General features: G+C 37.2%; 4 protein-coding genes and 1 non-coding gene across 5 annotated transcripts in view; 3 read left to right on the top strand and 2 right to left on the bottom strand.

The window, feature by feature from the left end:
* LOC111783202 (transcription factor MYB102-like) lies at positions 1-1,324 on the top strand. Its single transcript, XM_023664103.1, has 3 exons — positions 1-242; positions 343-472; positions 554-1,324. The coding sequence occupies exons 1-3, from the start codon at positions 110-112 to the stop codon at positions 1,278-1,280; spliced, it is 990 nt and encodes a 329-aa protein (XP_023519871.1). The 5' UTR covers positions 1-109; the 3' UTR covers positions 1,281-1,324.
* Positions 1,325-5,451: 4,127 nt separating this feature from the next.
* Positions 5,452-6,669, top strand: LOC111782991 (protein MOTHER of FT and TFL1-like). Its single transcript, XM_023663854.1, has 4 exons — positions 5,452-5,875; positions 5,959-6,020; positions 6,108-6,148; positions 6,273-6,669. The coding sequence occupies exons 1-4, from the start codon at positions 5,675-5,677 to the stop codon at positions 6,494-6,496; spliced, it is 528 nt and encodes a 175-aa protein (XP_023519622.1). The 5' UTR covers positions 5,452-5,674; the 3' UTR covers positions 6,497-6,669.
* Positions 6,670-9,404: 2,735 nt separating this feature from the next.
* Positions 9,405-9,478, top strand: TRNAT-AGU. The gene has a single exon. It is a non-coding gene; the product is annotated as a tRNA-Thr (tRNA).
* A 246-nt stretch (positions 9,479-9,724) lies between these two features.
* On the bottom strand, positions 9,725-12,020 carry LOC111782989 (E3 ubiquitin-protein ligase CSU1-like). Its single transcript, XM_023663853.1, has 2 exons — positions 11,672-12,020; positions 9,725-10,592 (listed from the first exon to the last, which is right to left on the bottom strand). Exons 1-2 carry the CDS (start codon positions 11,908-11,910, stop codon positions 9,917-9,919), a joined length of 915 nt encoding a protein of 304 aa, XP_023519621.1. The 5' UTR covers positions 11,911-12,020; the 3' UTR covers positions 9,725-9,916.
* Positions 12,021-12,589: 569 nt separating this feature from the next.
* Positions 12,590-16,157, bottom strand: part of LOC111783520 — a 7,894-nt gene continuing 4,326 nt past the window's right edge. The window contains exons 7-13 of the mRNA XM_023664449.1: positions 14,470-15,790; positions 14,278-14,388; positions 14,020-14,204; positions 13,559-13,769; positions 13,238-13,478; positions 12,985-13,135; positions 12,590-12,901 (exon numbers count right to left, since the gene is read on the bottom strand). Of these exons, the coding sequence (XP_023520217.1) occupies positions 12,590-12,901; positions 12,985-13,135; positions 13,238-13,478; positions 13,559-13,769; positions 14,020-14,204; positions 14,278-14,388; positions 14,470-15,790 (2,532 nt within the window). The remainder of the gene's footprint in view (positions 12,902-12,984; positions 13,136-13,237; positions 13,479-13,558; positions 13,770-14,019; positions 14,205-14,277; positions 14,389-14,469; positions 15,791-16,157) is intronic.

Below are 16,157 nucleotides of genomic sequence, written 5' to 3'. Positions count from 1 at the left end.
AGGACCCATTGTCTTCTAGTTCTTTCTCTCTTTTAAATTCTGAGTTTTTAAGCCTGATTTGTTGGTACATAACCTGGGATCTGTAGGACCCTTGATTTGAATATCAGCCATGGGAAGAGCACCTTGCTGTGATAAAAATGGGCTTAAGAAAGGGCCATGGACGCCTGAGGAAGATCAGAAATTGATTGATTATATTCAGAAAAATGGTCATGGAAACTGGAGGACTCTTCCTTCTAATGCAGGTATACTTGTGTTTCATTATATATGCTTCCTTCTTCTTCTAAATTATGTCTTTTTTTACGTCTTAACATTAGGGTTTTATGTGTTTTTCCGAACTTTTAGGACTCCAAAGATGTGGGAAGAGCTGTCGTTTAAGATGGACTAATTATCTTAGACCTGATATTAAACGAGGGAGATTTTCATTCGAGGAGGAAGAAACCATCATCCAACTCCATAGTGTTTTGGGTAACAAGTAAGTTTATGTTTTTAATCTGTTTTTAGCAAAAATTTCAAATTTTGATTATTTTTCTGAAATGGGTTTTGGTTTAACCAGGTGGTCTGCGATTGCGACACGATTGCCGGGAAGAACGGATAACGAAATAAAAAATTATTGGAACACCCACATAAGAAAGAGGCTTCTAAGAATGGGAATCGATCCAGTGACCCACAGTCCACGCCTTGATCTTCTGGATTTGTCTTCCATTCTACGCTCTACTCTCTACAACTCTTCACAAATGAACCTTTCAAGCTTGCTTGGAGTGCAGCCATTAGTAAACCCTGAGCTTCTTAAATTGGCTGCTTCATTAATGTCTTCTGAACGTAAAAGTCAAAGCTTTTCGCCGCAAAATGGTATGCAGACTATTCAATTCTCTCATCCTCAGCTAGAAATGCAAGTTCCTGTACAAGAAATTGTTCAATTCCCTCAACTGGTGGAGCCAATTGCAAGTGAATTAAATGATCAATGGCAAATAAGCGAAGAGTGCAATAATATTGAGATTCCGACAGGGTTTGACTATTGTGGGTTTGATCAGCAACACGCCGCCGCAGTGATGGACAATTCGTATGAAATGCCGACGTTTAGTTCCCACAAGGACATGGGTAATAACAAGAACAACTTCAATTTGAGCTCGGTTTTATCTTCGCCATGTTCTTCAAGCCCTACGCAGATGAATTCCAACTCCACATATTTTACTAGTCCAAATGAGGATGAGAGAGAAAGTTACTGTAGCCAGATTTTGAATTTTGATATCCCTGATTTCTTTGATGAAAGTTTCATGTAATCTAAAAATCAAGCAAATCTATGGAGTTCAAATTTGCCTTTTTATTCCTTCTTCTTCCATCGCTTGTGCATGGACATTCACAAAGACACAAGATTTAAGCTATAAAGGTGAATCTTCATTAGAAATAGTATCTCATCAATAAATCAACTCCAAATCCACCGTTAGTAGATATTGTCCAATTTGATTCGTTACTTGTGGTCGTCAGCTTCATGGTTTTGAAACATGTCTAATAAAGAGAGGCTTCCACACCCTTATAAAGTTATAAAGTGTGTTTTGTTCCACTCTCTAATCGATGTGAGATTTTACAATCTACCTCCTTCAGGATCCAATGTCCTCACTAACATACTCGATATCTAGCTCTGATACCATTTGTAATAGTTCAAGCCTACCATTAATAGATATTATAGAAGTTTCCACAAGATTATAAGGAATGTTTTGTTCTACTCTTCAACCGATATGAGATGTTACAAAGAGGTATTGTACCGCAAGCTTTAATTACGGAAGAAAAAGTTATATGAAAAATAACTCTTTTTCTCAATTATTTTTTCAAGAACTTAGAAACAAGGGAGATGACTTTCATGTAAAAGGTTACATTTTTATTTTTCAACGATAACAAAAATGATGCGTGGTATAAACGTATAGCTACGAATTCATTATATAACACAAAAGCAAGAACTTACCACAAACTTGATTTACGTCAAGTGGGTTTGACAATTGTGAGCTTAATTTTGGTTGACCTGTACGGCCATCACCTCGTGATATACAATTTCTTTTTAAAAGTTATGAACTTCATGCCCTTTTTTTTCCCCCTTTTGTCAGACTTAGAAAGGGAGCGAGGCCAGAATCCAAGATTCCGGCAAAGAGACAGGGCTGGAGTCGGCGGTGGGTGAAAGGGAGTGGTGGTGACACGTGTCAGATCCAGGTCAGTTTGGCCAACTGTATCTTCCACCTCCTATTTATAGTAAAAGGTTGTATTATTATATTTAATCATGCATGGGGATTACGATAATTTCATATATATATATATTTAAATTAGGAAAAAGTCAAAGGCTACGTGTCTTGAACGTAGAGGTTACTTCTACGGTGGGGACCACAAGGGAGGGAGGGTTAATGCTTTATTGACAATCACGGCATGGCTCTTGTGTTATTTTGTCTCTTTCAAGCCAATTTTTAATTTATTATTGCTTTATGAGTCAAAAACTCAAAACCGCGATGTTAATGAATCCTACGTCAGCATATTCGGACACGTGGTCTCAATAATACAGAAATGGGCCCCACATTTCTTGACGGGAGCGGGTTGACCCGTCAACCTGACGGACTACCTTATCCATTTAAAACTTGAAAGTGCGGGAAAAAAAAAATAAAAAATAAAAATAAAAATGAGCTTTTTGACTTTCATCCCGTGTGAAAAGGAACAGTTAAGTGAAGTTTCCTAGGAAATTACACCGTCATTATTGACTACGTACCAATTATGATTTGTTAATCATGATGGCCGACATGTCGAACTACGATATCCTTTGCTTTTAAATTAAACTACGCTATCATTTCAAAATAATTGGAAGTTCGACGTTTTAAAATAATATATATTCAACTAAAAAAATAATGATTTGAAAGAAAGATGAAACAAAGAGATTAAGATTGAGAATTGAATTATTTAGTTTTAACCTATAGTTAGTTGAGCATGCAATCAAGTACATTCGTTATCATACATACACAATTACCAAATATACCTAAATAAGTACGCAAATCTACTTTTGACACTTGTGAGCCGACACATATAGCTTGATATAAGTGAAGGAACACAATTCTTACAACAATCCCAAGTTTTGATTTAGAGAAGCAAGCGATATTTGCTAGCAGAAAGCTTAGACTGTTATAAATGATATTAGAGAGTCATCGGACGGTCGAGGTATTGGTCAGAGTGGGGCTACACCCTCTTCATAGTAGATGCATTTTAAAACTGTGAGGCTGACGATGATACGTAACGAGCTTAAGCGGACAATATTTACTAGTGGTGGACTTTTGGCTGTTACAAATGGTATAAGAGCTAGACACCGAGCGATGTACCAACGAAGATGCTGGCCCTTACGAGAGGTGGTTTATGAGATCCCACATCATTGGAGAGGGGAATAAAATATTCCTTATAAGGGTGTGGAAAACTGATGCATTTTAAAATCATGAGGTTGCGGCGATCCGTAACGGGTCAAAACGGACAATATCTACTAGCGGTGAGATTGAGGCGGTTACATAGATTCGTTTATAAATATTAGTATTTTTGACAAAGAACTAGGTATCATATTTCAAATTCCCATACTAAAACTTGGTTGGAATCTTCAATCAAACTTAACAATTACGCAAAATTTTGACCTAACCATTGGAGTAGCTTCAACCATGTTGGTATAAGTTAATCACTCAACCATTCATCATCTCTCTTATAGCTTGTTGAAGCTATAAAAAGCAATAGAAGGTTTGACATTTACATTGGATTGAAAAACAAAAAAAGTCAATTTCATTTAACAGATTTGAAGAAAATAAAACTCGGGAGAGATCTGAAAAGTAAAAGATGAAGATGGGAATAGAAAGAACATGAGATTACAAGTGGGGTTGCAGAAGTTGAACAAATGGGGTATCATTATAATGAAGAATGTGAACATGCATGAACATGCATATATCTTGTACTAACAATTTTTTACACATATCTCTTGCATTGCGGCTGCCTTTTGCATAATTGATCTGACTAATTATTGGATCTCCGCTGGGTTTTCATTTAAAAAAAAAAAAAAAAAAAAAAAAAAAAAAAAAAAAAAANTTCTTCATGTTACTTAAATATTATAATACATAATTTGATATCTTTACAATGATCAAGATTGCATTTTTGTGTAGGTAAGCAATATGTCATTTGGTCGTCAGAAGTGAGAGGGGAGAGAGACAAATAAAGAAGGAAAAGGAGTGGTAAGCTAATGAATTTGAAACATTTGTGTGAGGAGAATAATGTGGTGGGGGCTCAATTTATTGATTATGAGCCGACAAGAAAGAAAAATAACATAAGAGATTAAGATAAATATGAATATGCCCATTTCTCTGTCTCTCTCTTTCTTTCATTTTCTGTCTCGACCGCCCAAGAAATTGGTTCCTTTACCTTACAATGTCAACCCCTTAAAAGTTTGTAAATGTCTTTCTATCATCTCTGTCTCTCTCAACTTTTGTTTCTGTTCTTAGTCAGCTTCAACCTTCCAAGGGTTACAATGACACCGACATTTGATTCTTGAATCCTTTTGGTACATTTTCCACTTTGATTCAGGAATATATTAGACTCATTTGATTTATCTCTGAGTGATCTTGACTCGTGAGCATTAGTGTTGTTTTGATTCATGTATGAGAATTAGTATTGTCATACCCATATAAAAGTTTGTCTGCAATGTTTCAAGACGTGGAGTTGTCATTTTGTATTTGCCTAGAAACAATTGAGAGGAATTTTTTTTGGTGAGATTTTATAATGGGTGAAAAATACATTTGTAAACACTTTGATCATAGTAATTAGTTACCACCGATGAATGTACGAGAATTTATTCTCTACGAACTACATAAATCTTTATGTCTCTTTGTTTATTTATGTTCGTGGGTGTGTGAGTGCAATCAATCTTGTTTCTCCCTCCGCTACAACATAGAATTGAAACTAAATCTTATAAAATTGTCCCAAAATGAAACCCTACATTATCATATATACATCTGGGTCTTACTGTTGGATAGTGGTCTGGGCCTCCGAAGAGAGAAGTTGGCAAACATAAGCCCAAGCCCAAATCTGAGCATAGAAGGCCCATAAGTTAGCTGATGTGGGGTTAAGTTAGGATCAGAATTTTTATTTGAATTTGGTTGATTTTTTATTTTATTTTTAAATTCGATTCAATTCTTGGATTGAAATGTTTTTAGTCGGGCCAATTCGATTCATCTAAAAATAAATTTCACTACTCAATCTAACTCTTCCTGTTTTGAGATCGAGGTTAAGATTATTTAATATTTATAATTAATGTTAATGATATGTTATGATTGGTAAATATTTTATTTTTAAATTTTTTTTTTTGACTTTTAATTATTAATATAACGAAATAATTCATTTGTTTGTTTTCTAGAAGTAATAGGGAGTCGTTTCGCACAAGGAAAAAATTGTACCGGCAAAGGTGGGAGAGGGGGACACGTGTTTAAGAAGCAGCATCATGGTGAGCAAGCAGATTGCCAGGTCATCAACCAATTCAGTACGTGTCACAAACCCAGTTCACCCACTAACCCCACAGCACAAATTCTTTTACAAAAGACGAGGCTGTCTCATACACAACAAACTCCAAACCAAAAGGCCAATAGGAAGAGAATTAAGGAAAAGGAATTAAGAAAAGAAAATGGTACGGTCTCTGGAGCCACTGGTGGTTGGGAGAGTGATCGGAGATGTGTTGGACATGTTCACTCCGGCCGCCGATTTGTCCGTCACTTATGCCTCTAAACAGGTCGCTAACGGTTGCGAAATCAAGCCCTCTGCCGCTGCTGATGCCCCCACTGTTGATATTCAAGGCCCCATCTCCAACAACGACCTTTATGCTCTGGTATTCTTCCGCAGCTTCCATGGTTTCTTTAGCTTCTAATTCTGTGATAATGGATTCGTTTTTGAGTTGGGAATTGTGTGTAGGTCATGGTGGATCCTGATGCTCCGAGCCCTAGTGAGCCAACGTTCAGAGAGTGGCTTCACTGGTAAAAATATGAACTTTTCTCCTCCCCTTTAATGGATTCTCTGTTTGGAAAATAGATTTATTTGGGGAAAATTTTGGGATTTTTCAGGATTGTCGTGGACATTCCAGAAGGATCTGATGCCAATAAAGGTTTGTTTTTTTCTTCAAAGCTTTATTGCATCTAAAATTTCTCTGTTTTGTCATCAATGGCCATGCTCTGTCTTTTTCCTCCTCTTCCATGTGATGAAAACAACGGGTGTTGGTGGGATTTCAGGGAAGGAGGTGGTGCAGTACATGGGGCCACAGCCGCCAACAGGAATTCACCGGTATGTATTAGCAGTTTTCAAGCAGAACAGGGCAATCGGCGGCAGCCTCCGACCACCGAACACTCGCAGCAACTTCAGCACCCGACAATTTGCTTCTCAGAATGCACTCGGGCTTCCTGTCGCCGCCGTGTACTTCAATTCCCAGAAGCAACCCGCAGCCAAGAAACGCTGAAATTTCCAGTGGACACTTTGTATGTGTTAATTCCATACACCACAAACTTCTTTGTTTAGCAAATTTAGGCGTTTCCTGTGTTCCTTGAATGCATAGAATAATAAAGGCTTTGGCCCCTGTTTCTGTTGTGTTTAAACAGAGTAGTAGTATTTGGGCAACGTTTTGAATGGTAAGATCTCTTTAATTTCTGTTAAATCAAGATTAAGAGAAGCTCAGAATGATGAAGAAACGTAGCAGTGCTGAAGGAATTTTGGAATTTTGTACTGATCTGTTTCTTTTGTGCTAGAAGCTTAGCCCCCTGTATTCCCTTCCCAATTTCTTCCTACTTTTTGTCATCTTTGCCAAACAATGGGTTCATTTGAGCTTATAGGGGAGATCTCGAGCTCTCTAACGCCCCTAATTTTCTTCTCTAAATAAGAGATATCACTATTAACATTTTCAAGATCAAATCATGAACTTATAATACATGATACTATTATATAGCTCGAGTATGGAGATTGTAATGCAATCATGATGAGACCTACCTATCTTTTAAAACAATAATATGACCTTGGGCTCTTTCTAGTTCGGGCAGAGTTGAATGTGTCGTACTTCTCCACAAATGGCCTACGCACATGCACATAGACCCACTAAGCGGGCTCGTAGACATACCTCTAAATCTGACTTGGTCGAACACAGAAAAGATCCGCATGATATACATGTTTACATGTTCGTACTAAAAGAATATAAAGGGAAGTCTCTCACCATGATTTACATTCATTGTATATCATTAACATTTTTATCTTTTCATTCATGACATAGTACATACATGTATTATGTATACATGACAATCATAACATAATCCATCCCATATTTTTACATGGCAAGACATATTTTTACATGGCAAGACATGACATGACATACATACTATTTCATTTCATTTACAACATGGCGTAATGAATATCACATACATCCATAATGTAGCATCGTATGTCATTACATAGAACACATACACATAACATAAATAATATGGTGCATGCAGGGGCCACGGGGCGTGCACCATCATACATCATTCAATTATCTAACTCCAACAGTAAAGTCACTTACTTGATTGGTCTTGGCTGAAATTCCTAATTATTTTGTAGCGGCTTCGAAACTACTATGCTTCAACGTTTAATTTCACATATGTCAGTCCATATTACATTCTTTAGAACATACGATAACATATAATATAGCTAAGTACTCCTAATTTTATCTTTAAAATATCCATTTTGAGTATAAATGAGTTATACTGACCTCAAATGGCTTTCAATAGGGTAAAAAATGACTTTGTGAGGGTCGAAAACTTAGGAAACGGTATAAAATGGGTCGTGGGCGGATTGGGCTGTTGAGCTGAGCACCTTTGGGTTAAGCTGAAACGGGTTGGAGCGTGTCGCTAATTGTTGGGCGGGTCCGTTCGATGACTATTGGGGTTTACGGACTACTCTAGTCTCAAAACCTTCCCCATTAATTTAGATTGATATTGGGAACATAAATAGTTGGATATATGAATTAGGACATATATTAATGTGTGTTCATGCATGGTTGAAGAATCACATGTATTAATATTTGGTGTTGATTTATTTTAAACCAATGTTCGTGTATGAATGCATTGTTGAAGAATTACATGTATTATATATATCACGGATCATTTTCACATTGTAACTACAAGTTCAAAAAAATGGTTACAGAAATAAGACCTTAAAATAAACAAAACTAACTACCTCGTATTTATGTTCCTAAAACTAATCTTCCCCTCGGCATCTTCACGCATCATGTCCAATGTCTCCAATGGAGGAATGTCCCTCCAAACTTCAAGCTTCTTATAGCGATGGCCAATGGAAGCAAACCTATTGGCAACTCTATTACCTTCTCTATATATATGACTAACCTTACAATTATTCAAATCCAATATCAATGAATTTATGTACCGAAATTGACTTCGAGCTTCCACACATTTAGCCTTCTTTTTTCCAACTATTATTTCTATCAACCCCTTTGCATCTCCTTCCAGCCATACGTCTTTCCACCCATTTTCGAGGACCAATTCGAGCCCTTTGCTGAGTGCAGTGAGCTCGGCGATGGTGCTATTGGCTCGGCCTATGGGTTCGGCGTATCCCAGCAAAAACTGAGCCTGATGGTCTCTTAGAACGCCCCCAATGCTGGCCCTTCCGGGGGACATCTTACCTCTTGAGGAGCCATCGAAATTGAGCTTTGTCCATCCAATGTCGGGCCTTTTCCATGCGACAGGAATGGGTTGTTTGTGGCATTGCCTGGCTAATAATAATGCTCGGATTCGGTTAATTTGGTAATTGGGACATTTGAGCATGGTGTTTAGTGAAAACATTTTGGTATTTTAGGACAGGGGAAAATGGAACAGAACAGGTTGATGGTTGCTTGATTAAGTTGCTATATGGATGATAATTGGTTTGGTGAGAGGGAAAGCAAGGAATGATTCCATGGTTCCTCAAACGTTTCCAACGAAAAATGAAGAGTTTTTTCTTTTTCTTTTTTTTTATCTTTTCTTGCTTTGTAGAGTGGTTTGAAGGAAAGAATTAGGTGCCCAAGTTTTGCAATAAATGTACGTAAAAGGGTCCTAAATTTTCGTTCCATGTTTGAAAGAACAACAGATTTTGTCCAATTAGAGACGAAATTGAGAGTGACTATATTTGATTTGTGTGCCTTACTTAAAAATCTAAAATGCCACAAATCTAGGACTTCTAATTTGTAGGAGGAAAAGGGATACACTATAATTTGCAACTTATGCACAATCTTCTAAATTTTGGAATGCTACCCAACTAAGATTTTCCAGAATTGGATGCTCCACAATTGTATCCCATTTTTTGGTTACTTCTATTGATTTTACTATTGGAACGACCTTGACAATAAGGCTTTCATAGCTCAGTTGGTTAGAGCACCCGTTTAGTAAGCGGGAGGTCTTGAGTTCGACTCTCAATGAAAGCATATTTCTTTTTTTTTTTTTTGGCTAAAAAGTAAAATCCATTAGTTTACGAGCTTAGTTCTCTTGGAACATACCATTCTAAATTTGAAATCCTATACATTAAATGAATATCCATATCCATATCCATCCCCTATAAGAACTCGTGGTTAATTGCAGAACATTTATTTATGCCAGAGAGTTACATGGAAGAAAGATTTTGAACCACGGAATTGCGGTCTATTGATAACAAAAGGAGCTATACCAGCAAATAAGAAACGTCCTCCAAGCTTTGGATATTATCATTTTTTTAAGATTCTTGTTGATAAAGACACAATTTAGAAGCTAACATACGAAGATTTAAAATTGATATTGTCATTTACAAGACCAGATACTAATTAGTTGAGAAAAAGAAACAGAATTATGGAAGAAAATCACACTCAAGTAAGCAAGGATGACTGACTTTAAGTCTTCATGGCAGGCCTCACCAGCCCCAAACCAGAACCGCTTCCCAAATGCTTGAAGTCTCTTGCTTCAAGTGAATCCCCGTGGCCAGCAAACCCTGTGCCTCCTTTCTCCAAATTCACCAAATCCCTTACTTTACATCCTTTGTTGCAGACCAGACACACTTTGTCCACAGCCATAAACTTATCAGCACATTTTTTACAGAAGACATGGCCACAGGTGCTTAGGGCCACGAGAGACATCGTGTTGGTTAGAGTAACCTTACAACTAGGGCAGATGTATGTAACATCATAAGATTTCGATTTCTTCTGCTCGCTTTTGTCCTCTGTGAAATGTATTGGGAAAAGGGACTTTAGCTTAAGTTTCTCGTTGCCTTCGGGACAGAATGTACTGCATGAAGGGGCTCCTACTTTAACAGGAGCTTCTGGTGTAGCGGAAGGCAGCCAGAATGCCTTCATGTTCCGAAGTGCTTCTTCTTCGTAAGAAGTAACCTTTACACTATTTGCACCATGGAAACCATTCTTATCCTGACTGTGGTTTCGATCGTTGTATTGTGGTACAGCACCATGGTTTTGCTGATCAAATGCATCAAGCTCTCTAGCTTTCTGCTGGATCAGTTTCTCTTCTGCTTCTTCCTTCTCTTGCTTCTGCTGAGTTGTAAATGCAGCAAGCCTCCTGCAAGATAACAAAACATGCTCATGAGGCATGAGAAGGGTATTTATGACGAACATCATTAACAGAAGGACCGTACTGCATAGCATCAAAAAAGGAAAATATACATTCTACTACTATGTTTTCAAAATTCTCTCGCATTTAAAACATGCACTCCTACAATGTTCTAATCACCCTCTTACATAAGCGAGTCTAATATTTACACCAATTACAAGCCTCAACTAATTTTTAAACTAAATTCCCACCATAATAGTCAATCAATACCATAACATTTTATACTAGATTGTTGCTTCTTTGTTCATTAGCTTTCCCTAAAACCTCATGAATAGTAGAAGTCATTAAGGTAAATACAACCTGCAGATTCCACAAAGCGTTCTTTAATCTTCGTTATACTAAAGACTTCTATAGTCAATAGCATCAAATACTTTTGAGCCTATAACTAGAAAGGTAGGAAATACAAGTGAAATGAAGTGGTTTATGGAAAATGAAATTTACATTAGGCCTATCAATTTCCTACACATCATTATAAGGCATAACGAAAGCACATCATAGTAACATTCCTAGCTTGAGACCACTGTCCACACTACTACATTTGGGTGCTAAGATATCTCATAGGCCATTATGATTTGAACCCGTTATCTCTAAATCTTGTTTTATTTACATTGACCTTAATTGGTCGCTAGGCCAGCCCAGGATGGTTAGAAACATCTCATTTCCTTAAAAGTTACTTATCATGATACCAGACAGTTGACCACAAATTAAGATCAAAATTTCACCTTTTAAAGACCAAAGCAATCACAAATTCTTCAAAAAGCAGGAACCAACACAGAAAACCGTGGCAGACAACTTAAGGAATCAGAAAAGGCAATAAACAATTGTAATTCGATTACTATCAAACTACATGAAGAAATAGGAATTGCACCACTCTAGCACACCAACGCCAAAGAGTTTACGAGGTTCTGAACCACTCGCTCTCCACTTCTTCGTACATTTTTAAACAATTGTTTTAAACGTGGGGAGGGAGATACAAAAAAAAAGGAGCAATCAAATGTAAACAAACAAGTATTGTAAAAGTAACAAACCTCTTATTATCTTTCTTCTGAGCCAAAAGGCACTCAAGAATGCATTCTTTACAAAACGTGTGGCCCTTCTGGCAGCACATGGGGTCGATGAAGGGTTTCAAGCACAGGCAGCAGACATCGAAGGGCTTGATCGAGTCCTTTCCAAGTCTCTCTTTCTGGGTTCCATAACCGAGCTTCCGCTTCTCATCATAGGTGAAGAAGGCTAGATCGTTATTGTTCTTCGAGTGTCTCTGAGGCATATTTTTCTGCCAATCTCAAACTCGATCGATCTAAAATGCACACGAGAGTCTACAAAAACAGAGAATTTGGGGGCAACGATGAGCCCTAGAAATTAATGGAGCGAAATTCCTTTTCCGAATCGGATCGGGTTTTGTAGCTTAGTGGTAAAGAAGGAATCCAAAAACGTCACCGTTTTTGAAGGGGACATTGGTATTGGACCGAACTACTTAGCTTGCAAGCCCAATAGGCCCAATATGCCAGGTACTAAGCGAAAGTAAGATCGATCTCACTCACACACTGGTGAACATAAATAAACAAAAAGACATAAAGAATTATGTGGTTTGGAGAGAAGAAATTTCGCTACATTTGCAAGTGGTAGTCGTAAGAGTGTATCTCCTCACACTCTGACACTGCAAAGTTTCTCCAAATTGCATATAGACAAATACAAAATGACACTCATTCCACGTCTCATAATAATATAATATAAATCCTTATATTGGTATAACAACATTAATGCTCATATTAAATCAAGATGATTCATGTATTAATACAAGAGATAAACAAAATGAATCCTACGAACACATAATCAAAGTGAGGACTGTACCAAAAGTATTCGTGAATCAAATCTTTATGACAATTTCCAACAAATTTAGCCAAAAGTAAATTTACAAAATTTGTTATCCTATCCTATCTAACATATTATCGGGGTATGATTGTGGTATGAGTAAGATTATTTACAGAAAAATGGTCTAAAGTTGGTTGAGATGAAGATGACGTGTTACTGTCTTGTGGTCGACTAACAAAGCCAGGTTGCTTTGGAGAAGGAAGATCTACAATGTCATTGTTGATCATTGAGATAATGGTAGAGACATTTGGCCGATCCTTTATAAAGTCTTGAACGCACAGCAACCCTACATGAATGCATCTCAAAATCTCTGTTTGATAGCACACTTTATAGATTGTTGGCTCAATCAAAGAAATAAGATTGTTTTCTTTCCGTAGCTTCCAGACCTGAAACAAAATTAAAATTGTTAATTGAAATCTTAATTTCAACCCTGAATTTCGAATGTATATTTATCTTTCTGTCAACATACAAATTCCAATAAACTTAAGGCATGATTTTCGAGGTAGAATCCCGTATTTCGTCTCCCACTTATGATTTCAAGTAATAGAACTCCAAAACTGAACACATCTGATTTCTCTGAAAATTGACCTCTCATGGCATATTCAGGAGACATATACCCGCTAAATTAATTAAAAAAAACACATTAAATCAGTTTTATGTAACTATATATATCAATTATAATGAATAATAATAATAATAAAAAACACAGTTAGAGATCTTACTAAGTCCCAACGACTCTTAAAGTGTTTGCTTGAACTTCATTACCACAAAAAATCCTCGCCATGCCAAAATCTGATATTTTAGGATTCAAATCTTTATCTAATAGAATATTACTTGCCTTTAAATCTCTATGAATGATTCTCAATCTTGAATCTCGATGAAGGTAAAGGAGGCCTCGAGCAATTCCATCGATAATGTTGTATCTCCTCCGCCAATCCAATATTAGTTTTTGGTCGGGGGAGCCTACATGTGCATAGACTTAGTTACAGTTTGGGCATATATTCATATAGTCAATATTATGTAGAATCAAAAGTCCCACTAACCAAAGATTAGTGCATCCAAACTTAGGTTGGGCATATATTCATATATTAATATCTTCTCTTCTCCTTCAATGCAACAACCAAGAAGCTGCACAAGATTCCTATGTTGTAGCTTTGAGATGACCCTCACTTCATTTAAGAACTCTTCATACCCTTGATTAGACACTCTTGAAAGCCTCTTTACTGCTATTTCCTCTCCATTTACCAATTCTCCCTGAAAACAAACCATTATTTATCTGGGTTACGTAATAGCTCAGGCTTCAAAGTTTTAAAATGTGTTTACTAGACACTCTTATAAGAAATGATGGATCATATTGGACGGTTACAAATGGTATCAGAGTCAGATACTGGGCGATGTGCCAGTAAAGACGTTGGGCACCCAAGAGAGTGGATTGTGAGATTCCAACGAGAATAATATGTGCGTAGCAGTGGGGTTATCAGATATGTGTACAATCAATACCTACTTTATACACTGGACCAAAGCCTCCCTGTCCTAACTTGTTGCTTGGGGCGAAGTTATTTGTTGCAGATACCAACGTCTCAAAGTCATAAACAGGCAGCTCCTCCAATTTAACGTCATCCTCAATCGTATCGTCCCTTCTCAACTTCCAAATCTTTTCCTTTGAACCCGTACTTGATCTGTTCTTCTCTGCCATATGCCTCAAATCTTATTAAGCCATCAAGGATTACATAACTGTAAGGAAGATTAGGCTATGCGTTACCTCGTTTGCGACTCTTCCATCTGCACCATATATATGTTACAATGATGAAGATGATAAACGTTACTGATATCACTATGCCTATAATGATACCTCTTTGGCCTTTGACATCTTCTGTGGATCAAAAACAAAATTTAGTTGGAAACAGAATATAATAATCTGAATGATGGAAGTTTAAGGAGATGATATCAATACTTGTATGATCCAAGTCTCCATATGGCAGTCGAAGGTACAGATCCGTTCCACCGCTCTCAAACTTTTGTATATCAATCAAATCCCCTTTCCAGAGCATACAACGAATACCATTTACATATGCATAAGCACTACACGAACAATTCTCCAAGCATTTGACTCTGCAATCCTGTATTGAAGAAAAGGAATCAACCCACTCTGCCAAAAATGGAACTTTAACCAAGCTCTCCACGTGAAATCCATCTTCCTCAATACTGGTTTTGTTGGACATGTCGCATTTTAATGGCGTGTTTCTCACACACCCATTACTCCAATTTCCTCGATTCCACTCCTCTTCATGCTTTGGGTTAAACCCTGTTAAACACCTGCAAACAGGGGAAGCTCTTGGATTGCAGATCCCAAACGCCCCACAAGCGCCATAGAAATCACACGGCGTTTGTAGAGCGGACCAACCAGCTCTCCACCGCTTCTCCTGAAAATCCATATACGTTTCTTGAACATTCCCTTGTGGGCTTAAAGACAAGTAACCGAAATTTTCATCCTCATTAAAAGTGGCTGAAAGATAGTAAGTTTGATCATCTATGTCGAGGGTATATCCAGAGAGATAAGTTGAATCCATGTTGGGTATGCCAATGAAGATTTGACCATTCCATGGACCAGATCGCCAATACGTCTTCTGCCCATTCCAAACAACACCTTCAGGAATATTGTGAAGAACATGCAGCCCCAAGGAGAAGCTTCCCATGGATGGATCGGAAGGGTTGTTCCATGAGGTTAGTTCTATTTTTTCGTTAGTTCTTGTGTTCGTCATAAATTCCATGGAAGCTAAGAATACATCACATGGGTTTTTGAAACTCTCCCAGATAACCATCTTGGAAGCGGAATCTTCCAAAACAAGGTTGCCGGAATCTAGAATTCGGGCGCTGACGATGGTTGCAGAGGAAGAAACATTGGTAGACCAGAGGAGGTTGTGGTTTCCATCCAACACGACAAGATTCCCATCCTCGGAAATTGTGAAGATCCCGGAAGAATCTTTGACAGGGTTATCTCTGTTGGCTACCCACACTACAGTTTGTGGAGAAATTTGGTTGTTGAACCAAATTCCGACATGGCGATTCGTGGAATTAGCCGGTGAGAAGAACCCCAGCTGGAAGGAACTGGCATTTGAAACTATGGTTGCAGGGTCTTTAATGGAGGTTGTTGATGTGATTGTATCTCTGCTCCCCGAGCTAAATCTTGTACAGAAATATGAAAATGAAAGAAGAAGAAGAAGAAGAAGACTTGAAAAGCTCAAAAGCTTCTCGGGTTTCATGGCTGTTGTTGGCTACAAATTCGTTTAAACTATGGAGAAAATAGTCCGTAAAACATAGGCTTTGTTTGAGATCAAGCGTTGACCTGTACACTGTTTGATCATATTCCTTCAGACCAAACAAATTCGAGTGGATTCAGCTGGTCGTCCAATCTTAGTCATATCACTCTCTTTGACTTTTCTTTTGTTTATTTATTTATTTATTTTTGCTAAATTATAAATATTTGGATTTAATACGCAAAAAGAGACACATACAAATTTTATATATAATTTTGAAAATAAGAGACAAAAAAAAAAAAAAAAAAAAAAAAAAAAAAAAAAAAAAAAAAAAAAAAAAAAAAAAAAAAAAAAAAAAAAAAAAAAAAAAAAAAAAAAAAAAAAA

The sequence above is a fragment of the Cucurbita pepo genome, chromosome LG20, assembly GCF_002806865.2.
Source record: "Cucurbita pepo subsp. pepo cultivar mu-cu-16 chromosome LG20, ASM280686v2, whole genome shotgun sequence".
NCBI classification, from domain to species: domain Eukaryota; kingdom Viridiplantae; phylum Streptophyta; class Magnoliopsida; order Cucurbitales; family Cucurbitaceae; genus Cucurbita; species Cucurbita pepo.
This window is presented reverse-complemented; position numbering and strand designations above follow the sequence as displayed.

Bases quoted from the DNA above. Each gene is read 5' to 3' on its own strand.
- LOC111783202 (XM_023664103.1), top strand. From the start codon at position 110: ATGGGAAGAGCACCTTGCTGTGATAAAAATGGGCTTAAGAAAGGGCCA. The intron at 243-342 runs GTATACTTGTGT...CCGAACTTTTAG, and splicing joins GACTCTTCCTTCTAATGCAG to GACTCCAAAGATGTGGGAAG. The intron at 473-553 runs GTAAGTTTATGT...TGGTTTAACCAG, and splicing joins CATAGTGTTTTGGGTAACAA to GTGGTCTGCGATTGCGACAC.
- LOC111782991 (XM_023663854.1), top strand. From the start codon at position 5,675: ATGGTACGGTCTCTGGAGCCACTGGTGGTTGGGAGAGTGATCGGAGAT. The intron at 6,021-6,107 runs GTAAAAATATGA...GGGATTTTTCAG, and splicing joins TTCAGAGAGTGGCTTCACTG to GATTGTCGTGGACATTCCAG. The intron at 6,149-6,272 runs GTTTGTTTTTTT...GTGGGATTTCAG, and splicing joins AGGATCTGATGCCAATAAAG to GGAAGGAGGTGGTGCAGTAC.
- LOC111782989 (XM_023663853.1), bottom strand. From the start codon at position 11,910: ATGCCTCAGAGACACTCGAAGAACAATAACGATCTAGCCTTCTTCACC. The intron at 10,593-11,671 runs GTTTGTTACTTT...GTTATCTTGCAG, and splicing joins CAGAAGAAAGATAATAAGAG to GAGGCTTGCTGCATTTACAA.